We start from the raw sequence: 19,348 nt of genomic DNA, 5'->3' as shown, positions 1-19,348 counted from the left end.
CAATGCCATGACCAGGATCCTGCCGTGTTCTGGAGGCCAGGTTAGAGCTGAAAGCTGGAAAGCTGCGAGCGATGAGAAATAGGTAACGGGGTCATCTCCTGCCTGGGTGCACGCACCCAGCTAACCAGCAGTTTATATGGACAGCAATGGCAGCTCTGTTCATGTTACACTGTAACACAGAGGTGGCATTCCTAACTTTGGGCAGCCGAGTTCAGTTTGCATTAGTTACTTTTTTACTCCTGGTCAGCAATCCCGCCCCAGAGATGTTAGCTATTTGAGTCATGTGGCGAAACTCAGCACTTCTTAGCAGTTTGTGTAAGAAACTGTGAAAAGGTTGGGAGAAATTGGTGCATTAGAATGAAGGGTACAAATGTCCTATTACCTCATTGGATCAGCTGTAATCCAACATTATTTTTTTATGAGATTGATATTATAATTAGCCAGTCCCAAAATAAAAGCCATTCTAGCTGTTTAAGTCCTTTAAAATTCAGCAGCTTGTTTGGGGTTTTTTTTGTTGTTTCTTTTTTTTTTTCTTTTTCTATCATCATATTCAAGGTTTAACTGATATCTAAAGCACAGAAGAGTTGGGGATTTGACATTTCCATTTGTCCCTGACTTTTATTTCATGGACATCTTGCTTCTAAAATGGAAATAAATCTGGCTGTGAAGAAATACCTCTCAGAGAGAAGTATGTGTCTGTTAATTCAATCTGCAGCTGGCTCATGGGTTTGCAGAAAAAGGACAGAAATCTGCAGTGTTTCTTGATGAAGATGTTACAGTCTGTAGGTCTCTTGTGTTGCCCCTTGATAATTAACCCCGTATTCCTGGAAGCTGCTCATTATTTTTGTTTTATTGGATCTCAAGTTGTTTTTAAACAAAATCCGATCAACAGTAATTTCACTTTTTGGTTTTCACCTGGTCCTTATTGCCTCATGACCTTCAAGAGTGAAAAATGGAATATTGACTATGAAAGTGAAAATCTTATTGACTATTCCTGTGTTGTTAGGGACCTGGCCTTCCTTTCTTCTCTACTAGTGTGTAAAAGTTCCATCCTTTTCTTACTATGGCAGGATAACATAACCAGGATGATAAAGGTTTTCTGAAAACAGTATAGCTGCTGCTAATGGAAGCTGTTCTGAAATGTTAAGAAAGGAAAGTAGCAAAAGTAGATGGAGTCCATCTTGTTTCCTTATGATTCAGACAGCCTGAGGAAAGGCTAGGGAGGACTGTATCCCCCCCCAAAAGCAGGTAGGGCAATATGTAACTTTTTTGCCAAAACTGAAGCTTTGAAATAGTCTAGAAAACAGTGGAATACAGAAGTCTAAATTCCTACAGGAAGGACACAGCAAAGGAAGAGCACTTGTGATTGATTCTGTCCTCCTCTATAGAACCTGAGGGATATAGAATTTGGCATGCCGTTGTAGACTAAGAAACAGGAACAGCAGATGGATCACCCTGGCTATGTAATAGTTACCTTGTCCTTGCTTGCAGTGATAGCCTCACGGTGCAAGAATAAAATGTTCTTTATTGATCCAGCAGACGTTCAAGCGTGTCCTCCATTTGATTCGGCCTAGGAATGCTTTTTTTTTTTCCACATCCATAAATTACTTACTCCCATGAACGTTTTCAGGAAATTGTGACTTTTGTTTTTAATCAGTTATGTAAACACTAGTAGATACGGCTATGCTAAACGTTTTATTAAATAAGCGTGATATCAAGCTGCTGAAAATCTGCTGGGACTGAAAGCATGGGTTGGAGGCAGAGTTGGGGGGAGACAGGCTTGGCGTGGTGCGCACTCAGCAGCGCTGCAGTGCGAGTTCAGCGTGATCCTGCTGGGGAGTGGACTGGTACAGCGGTGCTGCCTTGGCTGAGGAGCACAGCACTTGGGGATGAAGGTAAAAGCAGTGCAAGTAGTAAGGGGGTATGTGCTACCTCTGGGTCACCTGCCCTCAGATCGCACCCCCATGGATTGTAGTGGCTCCTCATAAACAAGAACTGTAAATATCGTGAAATTATTTGCTGAGTGGGGATCCTATGTAATTCATGCCTCTAAGAGACATTATTGAAAAAGATGCTGAAATGTTAGGCCTAGACATTTCTCTGCTGGGAGTTGATTCCTACTGTGTCTTTTTCTCATTGAGATGGGGTCTAGCTTCCATAAGTAGTTTGTAAATATGTTAAATACCTTCCCCTCTTTGGTATGTGACTACACCAGAATACCTGCCTTATCATGGAAGACAAAGGCATGCTTGCTCTAGTGGAAGATAATGCTTCTCAATGAGTTTGTGTTTCATTACACAATCGTCTTTCAAGATACTTGTAGTGTGATAATCTTAAATTTCAGCTGTAAAGTGCACTCCTGTAACTACAAAAGTAAAACTGCAATAGGGCAGATTTCAAGAAGTAGGCCTTTTATACTAAAACCTTTTTTTTTTTTTTTTAATTTAGCATCTTCCCTGTTAGTACACAGTTCAGTGCGAGTTTTAACCACGTGAATGGTGTAACTTTTGCCTGGTTTGCCTACAGCTCCAAAGTAGGCAGGTGGTAACCAGCCAACAAGCAGCACACCCCACAACTATGGGGAGCCAAAGACATGACAGCCAAGATTGTCAAACGTAGTTCCTAATGGAATAGCTGGGTGATAATTGGCATCTAGGTAAAAAAGTGGCTCCAGCTCACCTCTGTGCTGAAGTTTAGCTGTTGGGGGGAGGGACCCAAAACTGCTCTGGCAGAAAATACATTGTGTTTCAGAGTATGTCAAAGCTGAAGTCCTCCACTGCAGCTACTGAAGTTGTGAAAAATATTTTTCATTACAGTCCTTTCCTGTTATTTCCAGAATAAGGCTTATGGTGTATCTAGCAAGGTTGATTTTGTAAGTTTGAATGGAAAGAAGTACTGTTTAACTACTGCTATTAAAGTTTCAGTAGCAGTAAGTCCTATACTGATTTGCTTCACATAAGACTACACCAAAACATTTAAGGCAGTGTGTGTTCTTAGACTGCACTAGATCAATGTATGCATGCCAACTTTGAAAGCATCATTAGGAACACAGTGTATAAAGCGCAGATTTGTGTACTTCTGCGTGGACAACCTTGAATCCTTTCCCAAGGCAAGACAGGGTGGTTAGAAGTATGCAAATTTGACTGCTTCAGCATTACTTAAGTAAATGTCTTGCTATTTAAGAATGTTGTATTAAGGATAAAGGAAATACAATTTGTCAAATCAGCTCTCTACTAAGTTACGGGAAAGCTGGAGATCCAGCCTGAGATAGTATAGTATACTAATCAGTAAAGAAATTTGCTTTAAATCAGCATCAGCCCCAATTCTGCCTGATTAACTGCTGGAGTGAAGTTATTTGTTTTCTATTGGCAAAATTCAGTGAAAGGTATGTAAGAAAAACCATGATAATTCTTATCTGCTTCCTCTATGAACGGGATGATTTTGTTCTAGCACAGGTATGACTAGTACCATGCTCCTTTTAGACTGCTGTGGGACAGGCTGTTTGTGGCAGGGTGGTTTGTGTGCATTAGTCTTCCAGTGTATCAGTGCCTTAGCTATTGCTAAGACAGAAGAAGTTAAAAAACCACGTTATCTTAAGGTAAAGTTCAATGTGCCAGGGAGCTAGCTGAAAGTCCCATTCATCACTGCATCTGTGTGATAACCCTTTTAAACTCATCTCCCAACTTCATACATGTTTAGGGAAAATAATGTATTACTACAGTTGAATTGTTTCAGAGAGATTAGTTCATTACACAATTGAGACTCAGCTTCACTGAGCAATAGCAGAAACTGAGACAGAAGCAGAATAGTTTTAGAAGTTTATTGTAAAGACCTTTACAATCTCAGTAGAGAGATAAGGATATAAAATGATGTTGTTTGGAATAATTAAGGCTGGTTGGTGGTCATCTGAATTCACTGTTCAATGGAACTCAAGCAAGAGCAACTGATTTCTGACTGACCGTATTTTTATTTGTGTTCCATCATTACAGTAAGATCACAAGTTATTTCAGAGGCCCAATGCCTACTTATTATAAAATAAAGGACATTATTTACATGATGAAAGAAAATTTTCAGCATTTTAGTGGAATGGATGACTGATACTGCAACAGGTTTAGTCCACATATTTCCCAAGAATGTCACCATCTCTGAACAAGTAGTAGTCCTGCAAAGAAACAAAACATTAGTACCTGTCATATCAGTTGTTTTTTCAGTTGTTTTGCAAATACTGTCTTGTTCTGAAGTCAGGGCTACCACAGTCATGAAGTACAAAATCAAAAGTGAGCTAACCAAGACTAGCTCTACATGTTGACTTCTTGAAAAGATTTTTTTGTTCATAAGATACTCTTTGGGAAGGCTACCAAGTTACTATTCTTAGTAGTAGGAAGTGCAAGAACTGTTAGAAGACAGTTCTGCAAGGTTTCCCTGTCAAAAGCAAGGATACCCCCAGTAATTTCAAAGCCTTTTAGGGTTCCCTCTAATATATGCTTAGCATATGGAGCCACTTTGTCCACCCAGCAAAAGTCAGGCCAGAGGTTTCCTTGCTTACTTCCTTTTAAGCAGGGGTGGAAGTAGCAAGTACTACAGGTACCAGAAGCTGGCTGGATTCAGCTGCTCCCATTTGAATACCAACAACTGCATATCTTGAATGCTGCTAACACTATGAAGTAACTGTAGTATTTATCACTGGCAGTATCACATTTTGGGAACCAGCTTAATTTGCATTCACAAAGTTAGGAAACCTACCTTATCTTCTAGCACAATCTTAGTACCACCATATTCTGGTAGCAAAACCTTTTCACCAACTTTTACGCTCACTGGCTGAATCTCACCATTCTGAAAGAAAAAAGAAATCCTTAGTTTTCCACAATATAGACAGATGTAATAGAATTCCTCCAAACTACAATGATCCATCCACATATAAAATATCCAGGAAATCACAACTCTGTATTTTCATTGTACAGTGAAACTAGAATATACAGGTTTACTAGGAAGAAAAGCACACCAGTCAATTCTCAAGCATGGGAGTCCTGCAATATTTAGGCAGTAAAACTGCAGTGATTTTCTGAATATAATTAATTTTTGTTTAGTTTTGAGTGTAAATAAAACTGTGAGGTCTTTGCTTGACATACTGAATAGGACTTCACTTAAAGAAAAAAACACCCAAGAAACCTCAGAAATTAAGTGACAGACCATGAAACCACCTTCTAAAATGAAGGGGGAAAGTCCATTTCCATATTCCATAGCCAAGGCTAATTTCTCCAAGTGCCAGTTAAAAGTACCTTCCCATCTTTGTTACTTTGATCAACTTGTCACTGTTGCTGGCAGATCAGTTGTTTAGAAACACCTGATAAAGTTTAATTATATTTTTGTATTATAAGTAAAATATTAGCGTGTTAGTCAAATATTAGCACCATTTCACAATATAAAGCTTTAGAAATCAGATACTGACACAAAACAGCATGATATCTATGGAGGGACTCATGGTAAAGAAAAAGTCCAAGTCAACATGCCCAAGTTGAAATTTAACCTGTTTTCCACTATTGCTACGAACTGAACACTACTTCGGTAGGGAAAAAACCCTTTTGATGCTGAAACCCATAGCCACTGGCATTTTTGTGAAGACTGTCCTTTTTTATGATCCCAGATGAGTATGCAACATGCAAAACTAACAAGAAATTATTTAACACTTATTTCATTTGATTCCTGATTTTCTTTTGTCCAGTAAGCCTAATCCTTATGGACAATGATATTTTGCACAGCACAAGACAGTGAATGCCACATTCTGGGATTTCACCTTGCTCACACGTCACAGAAATTTGGGCATGTAATCATTTTAACAAAGAAGGCTGCCAGTCCTTCAAGGTTTTGGCTGAGAAGTGATGAAACAAGATATCCCCCAAAATACTGTTTATGTATTTAAAACTAAAAAAACCCCAACCAAACCCACAAACAAAATGCAACCACCCCACCCCCAGAAAATAAAAAAAGCCACCACCCACCAAACCCCACACCACTACTGTTTAAAGCTGCTTATAAATATCAATAAATAATATTGATTTTTAAAAGGCAAGTATTTTTCCATTTTACAAATGACGAAAGGTATGCTGGAATTCAAGGTCAGAGCCAGTCAGGAGAACTTGAAATCTCTACCTCCTCTTTGAATCTGTACTTTCAACTTCAGTCACCGCTGTCATCCATTTTTGTGAGCTATCACTACCTTTACACTGCAACCATCCCCTTCTTATGATAATATTCCAGCTACCACCACACTGTTACTAATTCTACCCAAATGTAATGCTTCAGGATATTTACCTTTCCTCTGGCTCCCGACCCAACTGCTACTACTGTCGCTTGTAGCACTTTCCCTTGAGCTTTTTCTGGAATCATGATGCCTCCTTTGGTTACTGTCTCAGCTGCACATCGTTCAACCAGAACACGATCAAAGAGGGGAAGAAATTTCCTAAATGCTTTTCCTGCCTGTGGAAGTAATTGTACATTGTAACAAGAGGAACATTACAACAAAATTGCAATTAAAGAGAGTTTAAAAAAACCCCAAACCCAAAGTGATTTCTCTTTTGAGAGAAATTAATAGTTTAAGAAAACTGCTAGCATTTATTTTTAATAGTAGCAACCATACGGCACCTTTGATTGCATCAGAAATTGCTAAAGACACAAGGAGATGCTGGGCAATCCTGACAGTTCAGCCATAGGAAGATGTACTCCAGTTGGGGGAATAAACCACCACCAGAAGGAGCAACCTCCTCCTCCTCCTCTGGTTGAAAAGCTCCACAGGCTTTTAATCCCAAACCCTTAGTTACTGTAGTTTGGTGAGCATAATTATTGATGATGTAAACTATATTTATTCAGTTCACAACCACATTTAATGATGATTAAGGACCTCTTGGGACAGTTGCATTTTTATTTGTGTAGTGGAGTGTTTTATAGTAAAGAAGCAGAAGCCTAGCCAGGTACCCCATGTCAGTCTTTTTCAGGTACTTTCAAACCTTAGCATTTCAGATGATTCACAGCCTCTGAAGTCTGAAGCGAGAGTGCTGTAACTTGTATTGACTTCTACAAATAGACTGTAACTTTACAGGAAACTTTAGGTTGAAGCCCCTAAAAATAGGAAGGTAGGCATACTTCTACCTTGACTGCTTCAACATCTGCCTCTGCTTAAGCAGAGTTAGGGTTAGGGTGCGTTTTTTGTTGGTTTTTTGGGGTTTGGGTTTTTTTGCAACTACTTACTGCTACTTGGCTGCATTTCAGAAACAGCAGTCTAACTCCCATGTACCAGATAAATGCAAGCACCGAATCCCAACAAGCAACGGTCAGGAAGAAGGAACTTGCTTTGATTTAGAAGGAAAGATATGGCGACTTGCCAAGTCAAAAGGAGATAGTGCTCCACTAGACAGGTACCCAGAGCCCACACTCACAGAAACAACTAGAAACAAGGGCCTGGCATGCACATGCCCTTTACTGACACTCATCAATGCACACACACACTTTAAAATCAGGGGAAAACAAAGTTACAGGCAAAGCACGAGCAAAGGCAGTACATGAACTATGTGTGTGTCCCCCAACTAACATTACTACCACAATGATGAAAAACCATGGCGGAAAAGGCTGCCAATTGTGATCATTTTCATTCTGTAAAGATAACAGCTCTGATGCTGTTTTTTTGAAAGAGAGGCTCTGTGTTTAACAGAAATAAGCAACCAGGCTTACGAACATAGGCATTTTACACTAAGTTTTAAGAAATGCTAATTCCTCACGTTAGTAGGATCATAAGAATAAAGCATCACTGCAAGAACAAGGGCAGCTCTGCCCTTACCCAATTCTCCTTCAAGGCAAGATCTCTATAAAAAAAGTTTATAAAATGTAGAGAATGAATGACGAAGAACGCAGCATAAAACGTTTCGGTTTTATCTGCCGGCTCCGCAGGACCACACCGCGGCACGTGCAGCCCTGCCCAGCGCGCTTACCGCTAACGGGATGCGCCCGTTACCGCAGGCAGGCAGGAACGTTTAACTGAAGCGTCTGGCAAGCCAAAGGCAGCACCTACAAACATCCCCGCCACGTCCTGGCCCGCAGCCTCCGCGCTTGCCGGTGCAGCCGTTTTCTACCCGGCGGACTGCGTGACCTTGCGGCGCTTCCAGACCGCTGCGGGCACCCCCAGCGGGGAGCGGCTCGCTGCTAACGCCCGGCGGGGCTGGCGAGCGCCGCGCCTCACGGAACCGCTGCGCCCGCAGGCGAGGGCCCGTCACCGCCCGCCCTCCCTCCCTCCCGCGGCTCAGCCCGGCCCCACGGGCACGACAGAGGCCGCCGCTGCCGGCCTCAGCAGGCTGAGCTAACACCCGCGCGCGGCGGCGTGGCCGCGGGCTGCTCAGAGGCCCCCGGCGGCGACCCGCCCGCGGCAGACAAGTGGGCCCGCCACCAGGCCCTGCGGGGACCTCCCCGCTTCCGCCGCTGGGCGCCGGGGCCGGGGTGCGAGCGGCGGGCACTCACCATGGCGGCTGCTGTGCTCCCTGCCACACAGTGACTGGGCCGCCGCAGGCACACGTGAGAAAGGTCACCGCCTGCGCATGCGCGCCCGGCGCCCCGCCCCGGGGCGGAGCCCGTCCCCCCGCCCCGGCCCCGGTCAGCTTTAATTCCGCCGCTTATTTTTGGGCCCTGGGGTCACGTCCCGTTTCGGGAGGCGGCTGGCACCCCGGCGGCGCCGCAAACCGCGCTGCCCAGCGCCCGCCGGCTCGCGGCGTCGGACGCCCGCCCGGAAGTGAGGTCAGCTCAACTTTGACCTTCGGCGAGCATGAGCGTTCCAGAAGGTTCTGGAATTGGCGGGCCCCGGAACCTGAGTGGTTCATGCTGGAGCCTGCCGCGCATGCGCGCAGCGCGGCCGGCGCCCCAGCGCTGCAGGAGGGCCGTCGTCGAGCGCGGCCGCGCTCCTCCCGCCAGGGGCGGGGCCGCGGCGGCTATGCTGGTTCCCGGGCCGGGCGGTGCGGAGCCCCACATGGGCCGGTGCCTGGCCGGGGGCGGGGCGGAGGCAGTGGGTGCTCAGCGCCTCCCCGCTCCTACGCGCAGATCTGCCCGCTCAGCTTTGAGTGCGGACGGCGGAGGTGCCTGCTGCTTCCCCCACGCTGCCCGCAGGTGAGCGCGGGAGCGCGGCCGCTGGCCCGGCCCGGCATGGAGAGGGGGTGCCAGTGGGCCGGGGGTGCTGCCCCCGGCCCCTTCCCGCTGCGGCAGCCGTTACCGTTGGGGGGGAGGGGTGCCCGCGCGGCTAACAACCAGGCCTGTTCCCAGCGCGCGGCGCTAACGGCCGCCCGCGCGCTGAGGGGGGAGAGGGGCGGTCGTGAGCTCGGGCGTGGGGGCGAGGCGGCTGGGGCGAGGCCCCCGCACCCCCACCCGCGCGGGGGCGATGCCGGCGCGGCGGGGCCCCGGCGGTGCAGCGCGGTCGGGCTGGCGGCAGGGGGCGAGCGGCTCTTGACCTTGCTGCGCGTGTCCTGATGGAAGCGGACATGTGGCCGGAGGGCCTGGCTCGCCCGCCCGCCCTGGGGGCCCGGCAGGGCCCCGGGACCCCTCCGCGCCGCGCCGCGGGACGGCGGCGGCCCTTCGCCTCTGCTGGCCTGGCCGCGCGGTGCGCGCTGCCCTTGCGAGAGGGGAGTCGGGCGCGGGAGCCTCGCCCGGGCGCCCGCCGGAACGGCACCGCTGCCGCAGCCCCTGGCGTGCGCGGCCCCCCGCGCTGAGCCGCTGCTGGGGAGAGCCGCCTGACAAACGGAGCTGCGGGTGTTCCGCCGTGCCCTCACGGTCTCCCGTCCTGCTGCCGGGGAAGGCCCGGCGGGAGGAGCTCGGAGTTGCTGGAGGCTGCTCAGTGAGGAGCTGCTGCAGCCCAGATCTTGCCTTGAGGATCTGGGCTCCCCGGCCCTGTTAGTTGCGGTTGCTTGTGTGTCTCCATTTCATTCAGTCGAAAAACTAAAAGTTCATGGTCACCTGCTTAACTTCCTGAATCCTTTTCCCCTCTTTTATCCTAGAATTAGCTGTGCAAAAACATAATGCTTATATTTTCCTCTGGATTTGTTTTAATCTTTCAGACATGCTCCGTTTATCTACAGTACTCCGTCAGATAAGGCCAGTGTCCAGAGCACTCGCCCCCCATCTAACACGAGCATATGCAAAAGATGTTAAGTTTGGAGCAGATGCTAGAGCTCTTATGCTTCAAGGAGTAGATCTTCTAGCGGATGCTGTAGCTGTCACCATGGGGCCAAAGGTAATGGAATATTTTGCATTTATTTTACGTTAACACTTTGACCTGGTTGAAAACATCATAGTAGAAACCAGTTGTTAGTTTTTCCTCGGTAGAGCCGCATGATTACCATCTGCAGATCTCTAACACAAAGATGTAGGGGTATGGACAGACTACTGCAGGCAGCCATATTCTCATTTTTGTCACCTGAACTGTGACAGTAGTGCATGTGCTTTTCATAGTAACAAAGTAAAATTAATTGGATCACTGTGAAAGGTGCAGTATATTTGTTCAAACAGTTTGAAGGTTAAGGGGATGTGCATAATAGGTTACCATGGCTCAGCTGATAGCCTGTAACAATGTGGTAGATAATTTATCTATATCATGAGGTGGGTTAATTAGCATGTGGGGGGGCGGTTGGTGGTGGTTTTTTTTTTTACAAATTACAGTTTTGTATCACTTTACCTTTTAATACTAATATTAACAAGGTGAAAGAAACATTGTAAGCGTAATGTTGAGTCTTCCCTTGGCTGGTAAATGTCACCAGCTTAAGTGAAATTCTGTGGCGGTGGCACTCATTTGTGTTGCTTATAGGACATAATATAGTGTATGATTCCCTGTAAGTTATAGGTCTTTTGGAAAACTAGCTACTGTATTCTGCATAGTCATGCAATGTGCAGTAAGATTTCAAATGAGATTCCTTTTTAAGGAAGAGACGCTGATTTTCTTTGGGCTCATAGGAATATCTGTTTTATATAATAACAGCATATGCATGGTAGTTTTTCTCAAGGCGGTTGGTCTCTGTAAAATTCATTCATGTATTTCTTGGACATTTTTGGTGCTCTGTTAGCTTTCTTCAAAGGCAGAAATGCCATAAGCTGAGCAGATGAAGGTTAAGGAATGGTGATGTCAGCAAGCTGTGGCTGTTTTCCGTAAAGGAACAAAGTTTAAGTGTAGTCAGTTAATTTAACTCTTGTTTTTTTGGATCAGGCTACTTTGTGAATGCCTAAGCATAGTTCTAATGCACTGGTTAAAGGGCAGTTCCTGATGCAATTTACTGTAACCTTGTGGGGTTTTTGTTCCAGTGTTCTCACTTTGTCTGCTGTTCTCCGTGTATTTGTAGAAATTTAGGGATTGTACTGTAATGCCTGATTCTGCTTCTAGCAGTTTTAAGAAATATCACTCTGGTGAGGAAACTTCCCTTTGGCACTGTTCTGTATTTAAAGAAATGTGGTTTGCAGTCTCACACCATCTTTTGATACTGCTGCCAGCATGTTGATTACTTTGTCGGAACTAGTTTATGTGAGTGCTTGCATTCTTGATATGCAAGGCCATTCAAAATGCATGTGTATTTACTGGTGGTGGTCCTTTTTTCAGAAACACAGATGAGTGTTTGTTGAGTGTAAGTCCTTTAATGTGGTCGGATTTAAGTAGATTTTGTTGTGCCACTCTCCTCATAGCTACCAAACAAACATTTGGAATAAGACCGTGTCAAAATAGAGAATAAAATTAAGCAAAACAAAGAGAGACTACATGAAGAACTTGTCAGTAGCAGGATCCTCCAGAGAGAGTTTTCTTACTCGTGAACCACTTTTAGATTTAGGAGAAGTGCAGCTCAAATAAAATAGCAGTAAGAAGTCAGATTATGCATTATTTTGGCATAATTGTTTTATAGCACAGAGTTAGAATTATGTAAGCTCTTTCACAAGTTCAACATCAGTAAGTGAAGCTTAGTGTTTCTTTTGCAGCTTCTGGCGCTAGTTGTGCTTCAGAAGCAGTGTAGCCTTGTGCCTGGCAGGAATCCAAAGTTAGTTAAATCATTGAGGCAGATGTGGGTGGGCTCTGTGCACGCAAGGAACACAGTGCACCACAGTGGTAGCACGCTGTATGGGAGTCCTTAGCTAGCTGGCTTGGCACGTGATCCAAACTCTGGTTGGAGCTGAAGCCGCACTGGTGTGTGATCAGCTACGGCAGTGTCTCGGCAGGCGCCGGCGTGGTCAGCTCTGAGCTGGACCTGAGAGGCCAGGTGAGGGGACTTGTGCGGGGTCAGCTGGGAGCGACAGCGGTGAGGTGGGGCAGTTGCTCTCCCTTCCCCTCTTCCAACAGCTCCAGCTGTCAGGATAGCTAAAGAGTTTCAGGGCAGCAGTGCAGCAGAGGTGGCTCCTTGCATTTCTGCCACCTCCAGCTCAAACTGGAACGTGATTGATTGGGGCAGCTATTCGAGCTACTGAATTCATCTAGGAACAAGCAATCCTCTTGTGCAGGTGCATCTGCCCTGTGTTCCCTGTATGGTCCATAGTTTCCCATATTAACTGTGTCTGTATATGTTGCATAGGATAGTCCAGCTTTTTAGTTGACTGCAAATGCGGGCTAGGAGAAGAAAGGCTTGTTAACTTGCATGTTTGACAAATTATTGCAACATGTTAACACAAATTTGTTAAGTATTCTCAGTTCTCTTTGCTAATCACTGATAAGGTTTGCAAGTGTCTGCTGTTTTTTTCCCCAGAACGTGCAACAAATTGAGCTTTGTGTTACTGTTTTTCAATCACATAGACTTTTTATTGTGATTTGATGGAAGTTTTGCAAATTTAGTTCATTATGTTGCTATACCTTAATTTTGGAGGAAAATATCAGTAGTGGAGGGAATCTCTTCAATTATTTTTCTCTGTAAGGCCGGTCTTATTTTAGTTGCAGACTTCTGAGTCTGTGGTATTAAGCATTATGGCTGGAGAATGAAGCCTCATTCTGTGGAATTATAAAACCTTTGAGCCATTTTTCCAGTTTTGCAGGACCTTGGTAATGTGTGGGCTTGAAAAAAGTCCCAGCTGAAAGCTCTGTGCAAGGCGATGTTTCTGTTCAGCTGTGGCTGTTCAAAAGGATCTTCATCTTCAGTTGAACTCCTAGAGTAACATGCTGTGGATTACGTGGCTTTGATTTAATATTTGTTCTTTGTCACCCTAGGGAAGAACAGTTATTATTGAACAGAGCTGGGGAAGTCCCAAAGTGACAAAAGACGGTGTGACAGTAGCGAAGGCAATTGACCTAAAAGACAAATACAAAAATATTGGAGCCAGGTTAGTTCAAGATGTTGCCAACAATACAAATGAAGAAGCAGGAGATGGTACCACTACTGCAACGGTACTTGCACGTGCTATTGCCAAGGAGGGCTTTGAGAAGATCAGCAAAGGAGCTAATCCAGTAGAAATCAGGAGGGGTAATTTTTTTTTCCCTTCTTTTTAATGTTTAATCACTGTCTTTTTACTTTTCATATCCCAAATTTGACTGGCTTCCTGAATAAGTTGCCGCCTTTTTGAAGAGCCGCATAAAGCTCTGTATGAAGAGCAATGCATAGAGAACCAACTAGTTTCTGTTACCTTGCTTACTCTGAACAATTCTTCATTTTTCTAATCATTTTACTATTTTATATGCAGTTAACTTGTTTAATTTGTCGTAGGTAAACTCCATTTCTGCATTTAATTAATTTCTGATCAGTATATAAATTTACTGATGCAATGTAAATAAATTTGCCATAAATTTCGATCATGACTGAAAGTGTGTCACATCCATTCCAAAAAATGATCCCTAGGTATACAAATGACAATATGGAACTAGAACTGCCAGTCACTTGTTTTTGAACGTGCAAACTTGATGCATTTTTGCAATGTGGACTTTGGTTTGAAACTTAACCTGTTTGTGGTTTGGGGGTTTTTTTTCTGTGCTGTATACCTTGTTTTGTTCACTCACAAGTATTCTGTTCATCTTTAGGGGTGATGCTTGCAGTTGATGCTGTCATAGCGGAACTGAAGAAGCTGTCTAAACCTGTTACAACTCCAGAAGAAATTGCACAGGTTAAAAAAAAAAAAAAAAAAAGGAAAATTAAACCAAGTTGACATAGCTTTTTCTGAAGAACAGCTTTGTAAAATCAGGTTTAATGGCATTAGGTTGTGCATCTATGACACCTTTTTCTTTATATATCAAGATTCAGAGTATGTTTCATTGAATGATCTTCATGGTAACACTTTCATTTTCTGAGGTTATTTAAAATTCCCAGTATTCTGCCTTCAATTACACTGCTAGAAGTTAGTTCAGAAGTAGGTAGTTTTTCTCATCTTCAAGTTTCATTCCAAAATGCGGTCTTAAAACATAAATTTGTATACCTGAGAAGAACTGACGAGAGGAAAGATGTGTTTGTGCATGGGAGGTGATGGCAGGCTTCTGGGGGTGTGGTGGATCTGCTGTGGGAGGTTCAGGTTGAGGTGGGTGCCCAGCTGGGTCTCAGGCACCACGTGTGCTGGCTTTTGTGGCTTATTTCTCCCCGTGGCCAGAGATTCAGATGGCCTGTGTGTGCTGCATGAGCCCAGTGCATGGGATCTGGCCCTGTGCTTGAGCTGCCCAAGAGCCGTTAGCCCTTCTAATGGAGTTCTTGGATGCCGGAGTGGGCGTGCTACAGTCAGCTGCCCTGTCTTGTCAGGAAACGTGAGAATTGAAAATGGTTATTCTGATTTTCTTTATAGTGAGGAAACAAATCGCTTGTATTGTGAAATGAGAGTAAATGGCTTACTGTTCCAGGTTGCCACGATATCAGCAAATGGAGATCAGGAAATTGGCAATATAATCTCCGATGCAATGAAAAAAGTTGGACGAAAGGGTGTGATCACTGTCAAGGTAAGAACTGGCCAACATACAGACTAAGTGCAAAGCGACTGTCTCTGCTGCAGTTCGGGCTGGCTTTTGTGGCCTGTGGTGTAGCTGCTGCTGCTCACATATGGTATCCCACCGTAATTCCTCCCTCCCCAGCTCCTTTAGATCAGGGTTTGATCACTGTTCCCTCTTAGAATCCTTCTATTTTGAAGGGAAGCACATAGAACTGACGTGTGGTGCAGAGCCTTTCATTCTGTTGTGCGTAGTATGCTAAAACTATACTTGTGCTTTTGGTAGTAAATAAGGGATCTTTAATGCGGACTTTCTTGCATCTAAACAGGATGGAAAAACTCTAAACGATGAATTGGAAATCATTGAGGGTATGAAATTTGACAGAGGCTACATCTCTCCGTATTTTATTAATACAACCAAAGGTGAGTTAACAAGAACATGTCAGATACCTTACAGTGGCTCTTGCAAGTTAGAAAGAATAGTACCTGTTACAAAGACTTTACAATCTGTTACACTACGTACCACAGCAAATAGGACAAGGGGGTCCTTCCCCATCAGAAACTTCTCTTAGTAAAAGCTTGGAATCTTTGGGGTTTTTTTTCTTCTCTGCTAAGTGTGGACAGTGTCCATGCTAACGTCAAGCTGGCCCTGCAGCACTGCGGAACAATGTAGAATTGAAAGTGGAGTCTTGGAGGAAACAATTTGCGTCTCTTTTTTCAATGCCGTTGAAAAGTGCGACAGTTGCTCCAAAGTAGCTCCTTAAGTTCAGGAGAATGCTTGATAACGTTTTTATAACCGGATTGCTCAGATAATGCGTGTTGTTTCTGCAGGGCAGAAATGTGAATTCCAGGACGCTTATGTTTTAATCAGTGAAAAGAAAATTTCTAGTGTACAGTCCATAGTTCCAGCTCTTGAAATTGCCAATGCTCACCGCAAACCTTTGGTCATTATTGCTGAAGATGTTGATGGAGAAGCCCTCAGCACTCTGGTCTTGAACAGGTGAGGCTTAAAATGCATACTTTTAGACAAATACTTCTTTTTCTGCATTTTTATCCTTTTAAAGGAATACGTACAAAAGCATGTATTTGAATTGCTACGACGCAGTGCTGTTGTCTGTTCTTTCATCAGTACCAAAGAAACAGCAGCTTTTGTACACAGCCATACTTTGTGTCAGTTCGGACAGAACTTCGGGTGTTTCCTAACTACCTTTTTGAGCAAAACCAGCTCCGTTCGTGAAGGTCTCTGTTTGCTTGATTGTTAAAGCTGTACTGAAATAATTTGCTTTAGTAATTAGACTCATTCTCTGAACACATGTGGAATGTTGCTCTCCGAATTCTTCTCTTCAGACTGAAGGTTGGGCTTCAGGTTGTTGCTGTAAAAGCACCAGGTTTTGGTGACAACAGGAAAAACCAGCTTAAGGATATGGCAATCGCTACTGGCGGTGCTGTAAGTAATGATGTTTTAAGTGGCTTTTTGCTCTAAGAAATGCGAATGGTTTTTAAGGAGGAAAAGAATGTATATTTTTAGGTCCATGGCTTGTATTTGCTGTGTTGCAGGCTGTGTCCTGTTCTTTCAAAACTGTAACAGTAATTCTGTTTGAATCTTCATATTTTTTTTAAATGCGGATATTGATAATTGTGGTGTAATACAGCCCTGACCAGCCATGAGTAATATGTCCCTTTAACTGACTGAGGTTACACACAATTTCCTTGCAGCATTTAGGTTCTTAAGGGGAAGGAGAGACTTCAAGGAAATTTCTTAGAAATAGCGAAGCTTTCTTGCCACCTTATAAAACTGATTGTCTCACAATTGTCCAGACTCGAGTATGGCAAATGTAATTCTTTTAAATGTTTGGGATGGACTGGATAATTTTCTTTTGTACTCAACTTTTCAAATAGTTGATGTGCTGATTAGTGTCCCTTTATGCTGCTTTTTTTTATACACACTTCAAAATCATAGCATGATATTGGGATCCAAAGGTGGTTATTGAAATAAAACTTAATGTTTAAGCTAACTGGAGCACAAAGTAACAAAGCAGCAAACTCTATTCTGAAGTCAGTTTAGTGCCAACGTTCGTAACTCCTCGAAATACGAGGAGGACTCTGTAACACAACTCTACTTCCCAGGCACTCTGAATCAGTGCGTTACACTAGTCAGGCATGAATGAGAAGTTGGCAGTTCCCTCTTCCGTGGGGGCAGGCTCGTGAGGTACCTGCGTGCCTGGACTCTGTTAGGAGGAGTGTCGTTCAACTTGGCTGCAGTAGCGTGATTATTTTGCGCTGTTAGCCTGCTGTGTGTGTTCGTGTGTCTATAAATAAAAAACGCATGTATGGAGAAGCTGTGAATTCCAACTTTTCACGTAATTTGTTTCAGGTGTTTGGAGAAGAGGGTTTGAGCCTAAATGTGGAAGATATTCAGCCTCACGACTTTGGTAAAGTTGGAGAGGTCATTGTGACAAAAGATGACACCATGCTTCTAAAGGGGAAGGGTGAAAAGGCTCAAATTGAAAAGCGTATTCAAGAAATTATTGAACAGCTGGAAGTTACCACAAGTGAATATGAAAAAGAGAAACTGAATGAGCGATTGGCCAAACTCTCTGATGGAGTAGCGGTATTGAAGGTGAGAAGTTAAACTTCATAGGAAAGGGGCGGTATCAGTCCTTTATTGTCAACCTAAGTTACTACTGTGTGGTTGTCTCATCATCTTAGCAGTTGATTTGGTATTAAGCTACGCTTTGGTATTAAGAACTTGACGAAATAATGGGCTAAAACTGTGTTAGGCTTCTTGAGCGCTGAGGTACGAAGGAACAGTGCCAGTATGGGAGAGCATGGCACTTTGTGGCACTTCTCAGTTAGTGACTCCAGTTGGCTGTTTCATTTTGCGGCAGCAGTTCCGTGGCCAGCAGTGCTCTCCCACCCGGGCTCCTTGTGTGCACCTTGACGTGTGGCTTGCTTGTTGTAGGTTGGTGGCACAAGTGATGTTGAAGTGAATGAGAAGAAGGACAGAGTTACTGACGCCCTGAATGCGACCCGTGCTGCTGTAGAGGAAGGCATTGTTCCAGGTGGCGGCTGTGCGTTGCTTCGCTGCATTCCAGCATTAGATGCCTTAGCTCCAGCCAACGAAGACCAGAAAATTGGTAAGTAAATTACTTGAACGTGTGTGTAGAAGTGTTAAAAGGAGACTTTCTTCTGTCCTGAGGCTTTATAAGCTTGCTTTCCCTGAGTTTTGAGTTACTTGATCTTTAGAACCTCATAACCCCTTGGCATGGTGGTCTCTGCTTTCCAGTGGGAAGGAGCTTTCCCTGTGTCCCTGACTTGGATGTGAAAGAACCACTAACAATAAAGCAGCAGTACCCCCTGGAAAGAATTGCAAACCGTTACAGGAAGAATTAAGTTGACACTTACAGCCATTGCAGACAGACACAATCTAAGAATGCTTAAGAGAGTGTGTGGCAGATCAAATGGAAAAAGGCTTTGTGCCATGTTACAGTAATAATACTCCTTGCTACCTTTCGCAGAAGTAAAACTAAAACGTGTGTGAATATCCTGCAAAGATTTCATTTGTTGACAAACGTCAAGTAGCAGAGAAGTTTTGCCCCTGGAACTGATAAAAATAGCTTATGTTCTTGCTCAGAGTTTTCTTTTTGTATTGATCCCCAGCACACGAGTGCCTGCCTTGGCAGTAGGAGCAGCGTATGTAACACGTAATTGTAAACATCCTTGTTCTTACAGGCATTGAAATAATAAAGAGAACGCTGAAAATCCCAGCAATGACTATTGCAAAGAATGCAGGCGTTGAAGGATCGTTAATAGTTGAAAAAATCCTGCAGAGTCCATCAGAAGTTGGCTATGATGCAATGCTTGGGGACTTTGTAAATATGGTAGAAAAAGGCATCATAGACCCAACGAAGGTAACCTCAAATGGTCTTAATTCTCAGCTTTCCTTCCTCCCGCCATAGCCAGCAGGTATTAAGTTATTTCCTTGCTATTTTTAGGTTGTGAGAACTGCCCTGATGGACGCTGCAGGTGTTGCGTCTCTCTTATCAACAGCAGAAGCAGTGGTGACTGAAATTCCTAAAGAAGAAAAGGAGCCGGCAATGGGAGGAATGGGGGGGATGGGGGGAGGAATGGGGGGGGCATGTTCTGATTCCTGGGATGGGGATGCATCATGAGCTGTGCCGTTTAAGACTGACAGTTCTGACTTTAAAAACTTCAGCTGTCAGTGCAAGAGGGTGGATAGTGACTGAAGTGAGGCTGGTGTTTAAAAGAATCACTGTAACCATCAGTTACTGGATTTCGTTTAACACACGTGTAATTGTTTACAGTCATTGTCCATGCCTACAGATAATTTATTTTGTATTTTTTGAATAAAGACATTTGTACATTCCTGATAACTGGGTGCAAGATCCATCTACCAAGGTTCTGATTTAAACTTAATTAAGGCACTTGATATTCTGTT

General features: G+C 44.1%; 2 protein-coding genes across 3 annotated transcripts; one reads left to right on the top strand and one right to left on the bottom strand.

Moving 5' to 3' along the window:
- Positions 1–3,806: 3,806 nt before the first annotated feature.
- On the bottom strand, positions 3,807–8,591 carry HSPE1 (heat shock protein family E (Hsp10) member 1). 2 transcript variants are annotated; one of them, XM_050900304.1, is made up of 4 exons: positions 8,506–8,591; positions 6,313–6,477; positions 4,744–4,833; positions 3,807–4,162 (listed from the first exon to the last, which is right to left on the bottom strand). In XM_050900304.1, exons 1-4 carry the CDS (start codon positions 8,506–8,508, stop codon positions 4,112–4,114), a joined length of 309 nt encoding a protein of 102 aa, XP_050756261.1. In that variant the 5' UTR covers positions 8,509–8,591; the 3' UTR covers positions 3,807–4,111. The 2 variants fall into 2 exon arrangements, with proteins under 2 accessions (XP_050756261.1, XP_050756260.1); XM_050900303.1 differs by lacking the exon at positions 8,506–8,591 and adding an exon at positions 8,006–8,103.
- A 473-nt stretch (positions 8,592–9,064) lies between these two features.
- HSPD1 (heat shock protein family D (Hsp60) member 1) lies at positions 9,065–19,061 on the top strand. Its single transcript, XM_050899985.1, has 12 exons — positions 9,065–9,144; positions 10,086–10,261; positions 13,199–13,451; positions 14,003–14,085; positions 14,807–14,902; positions 15,219–15,312; positions 15,721–15,889; positions 16,237–16,336; positions 17,264–17,509; positions 17,852–18,026; positions 18,622–18,800; positions 18,885–19,061. The coding sequence occupies exons 2-12, from the start codon at positions 10,088–10,090 to the stop codon at positions 19,059–19,061; spliced, it is 1,746 nt and encodes a 581-aa protein (XP_050755942.1). The 5' UTR covers positions 9,065–9,144; positions 10,086–10,087.
- Positions 19,062–19,348: the final 287 nt, after the last annotated feature.

This window comes from Gymnogyps californianus, chromosome 7 (assembly GCF_018139145.2).
Source record: "Gymnogyps californianus isolate 813 chromosome 7, ASM1813914v2, whole genome shotgun sequence".
In the NCBI taxonomy this organism is placed as follows: domain Eukaryota; kingdom Metazoa; phylum Chordata; class Aves; order Accipitriformes; family Cathartidae; genus Gymnogyps; species Gymnogyps californianus.
Note: the sequence above shows the minus strand (reverse complement) of the source record. Positions and strands in the feature narration are given on the sequence as shown.

Coding starts and splice junctions, on each gene's coding strand:
- HSPE1 (XM_050900303.1), bottom strand. CDS start 8,068: ATGTTTGTAGGTGCTGCCTTTGGCTTGCCAGACGCTTCAGTTAAACGT. Junction 4,834..6,312: donor GGTCGGGAGCCAGAGGAAAG/GTAAATATCCTG, acceptor TTTTTCTTTCAG/AATGGTGAGATTCAGCCAGT. Junction 4,163..4,743: donor AGATTGTGCTAGAAGATAAG/GTAGGTTTCCTA, acceptor GTTTCTTTGCAG/GACTACTACTTGTTCAGAGA.
- HSPD1 (XM_050899985.1), top strand. CDS start 10,088: ATGCTCCGTTTATCTACAGTACTCCGTCAGATAAGGCCAGTGTCCAGA. Junction 13,452..14,002: donor TCCAGTAGAAATCAGGAGGG/GTAATTTTTTTT, acceptor GTTCATCTTTAG/GGGTGATGCTTGCAGTTGAT. Junction 16,337..17,263: donor CAATCGCTACTGGCGGTGCT/GTAAGTAATGAT, acceptor AATTTGTTTCAG/GTGTTTGGAGAAGAGGGTTT.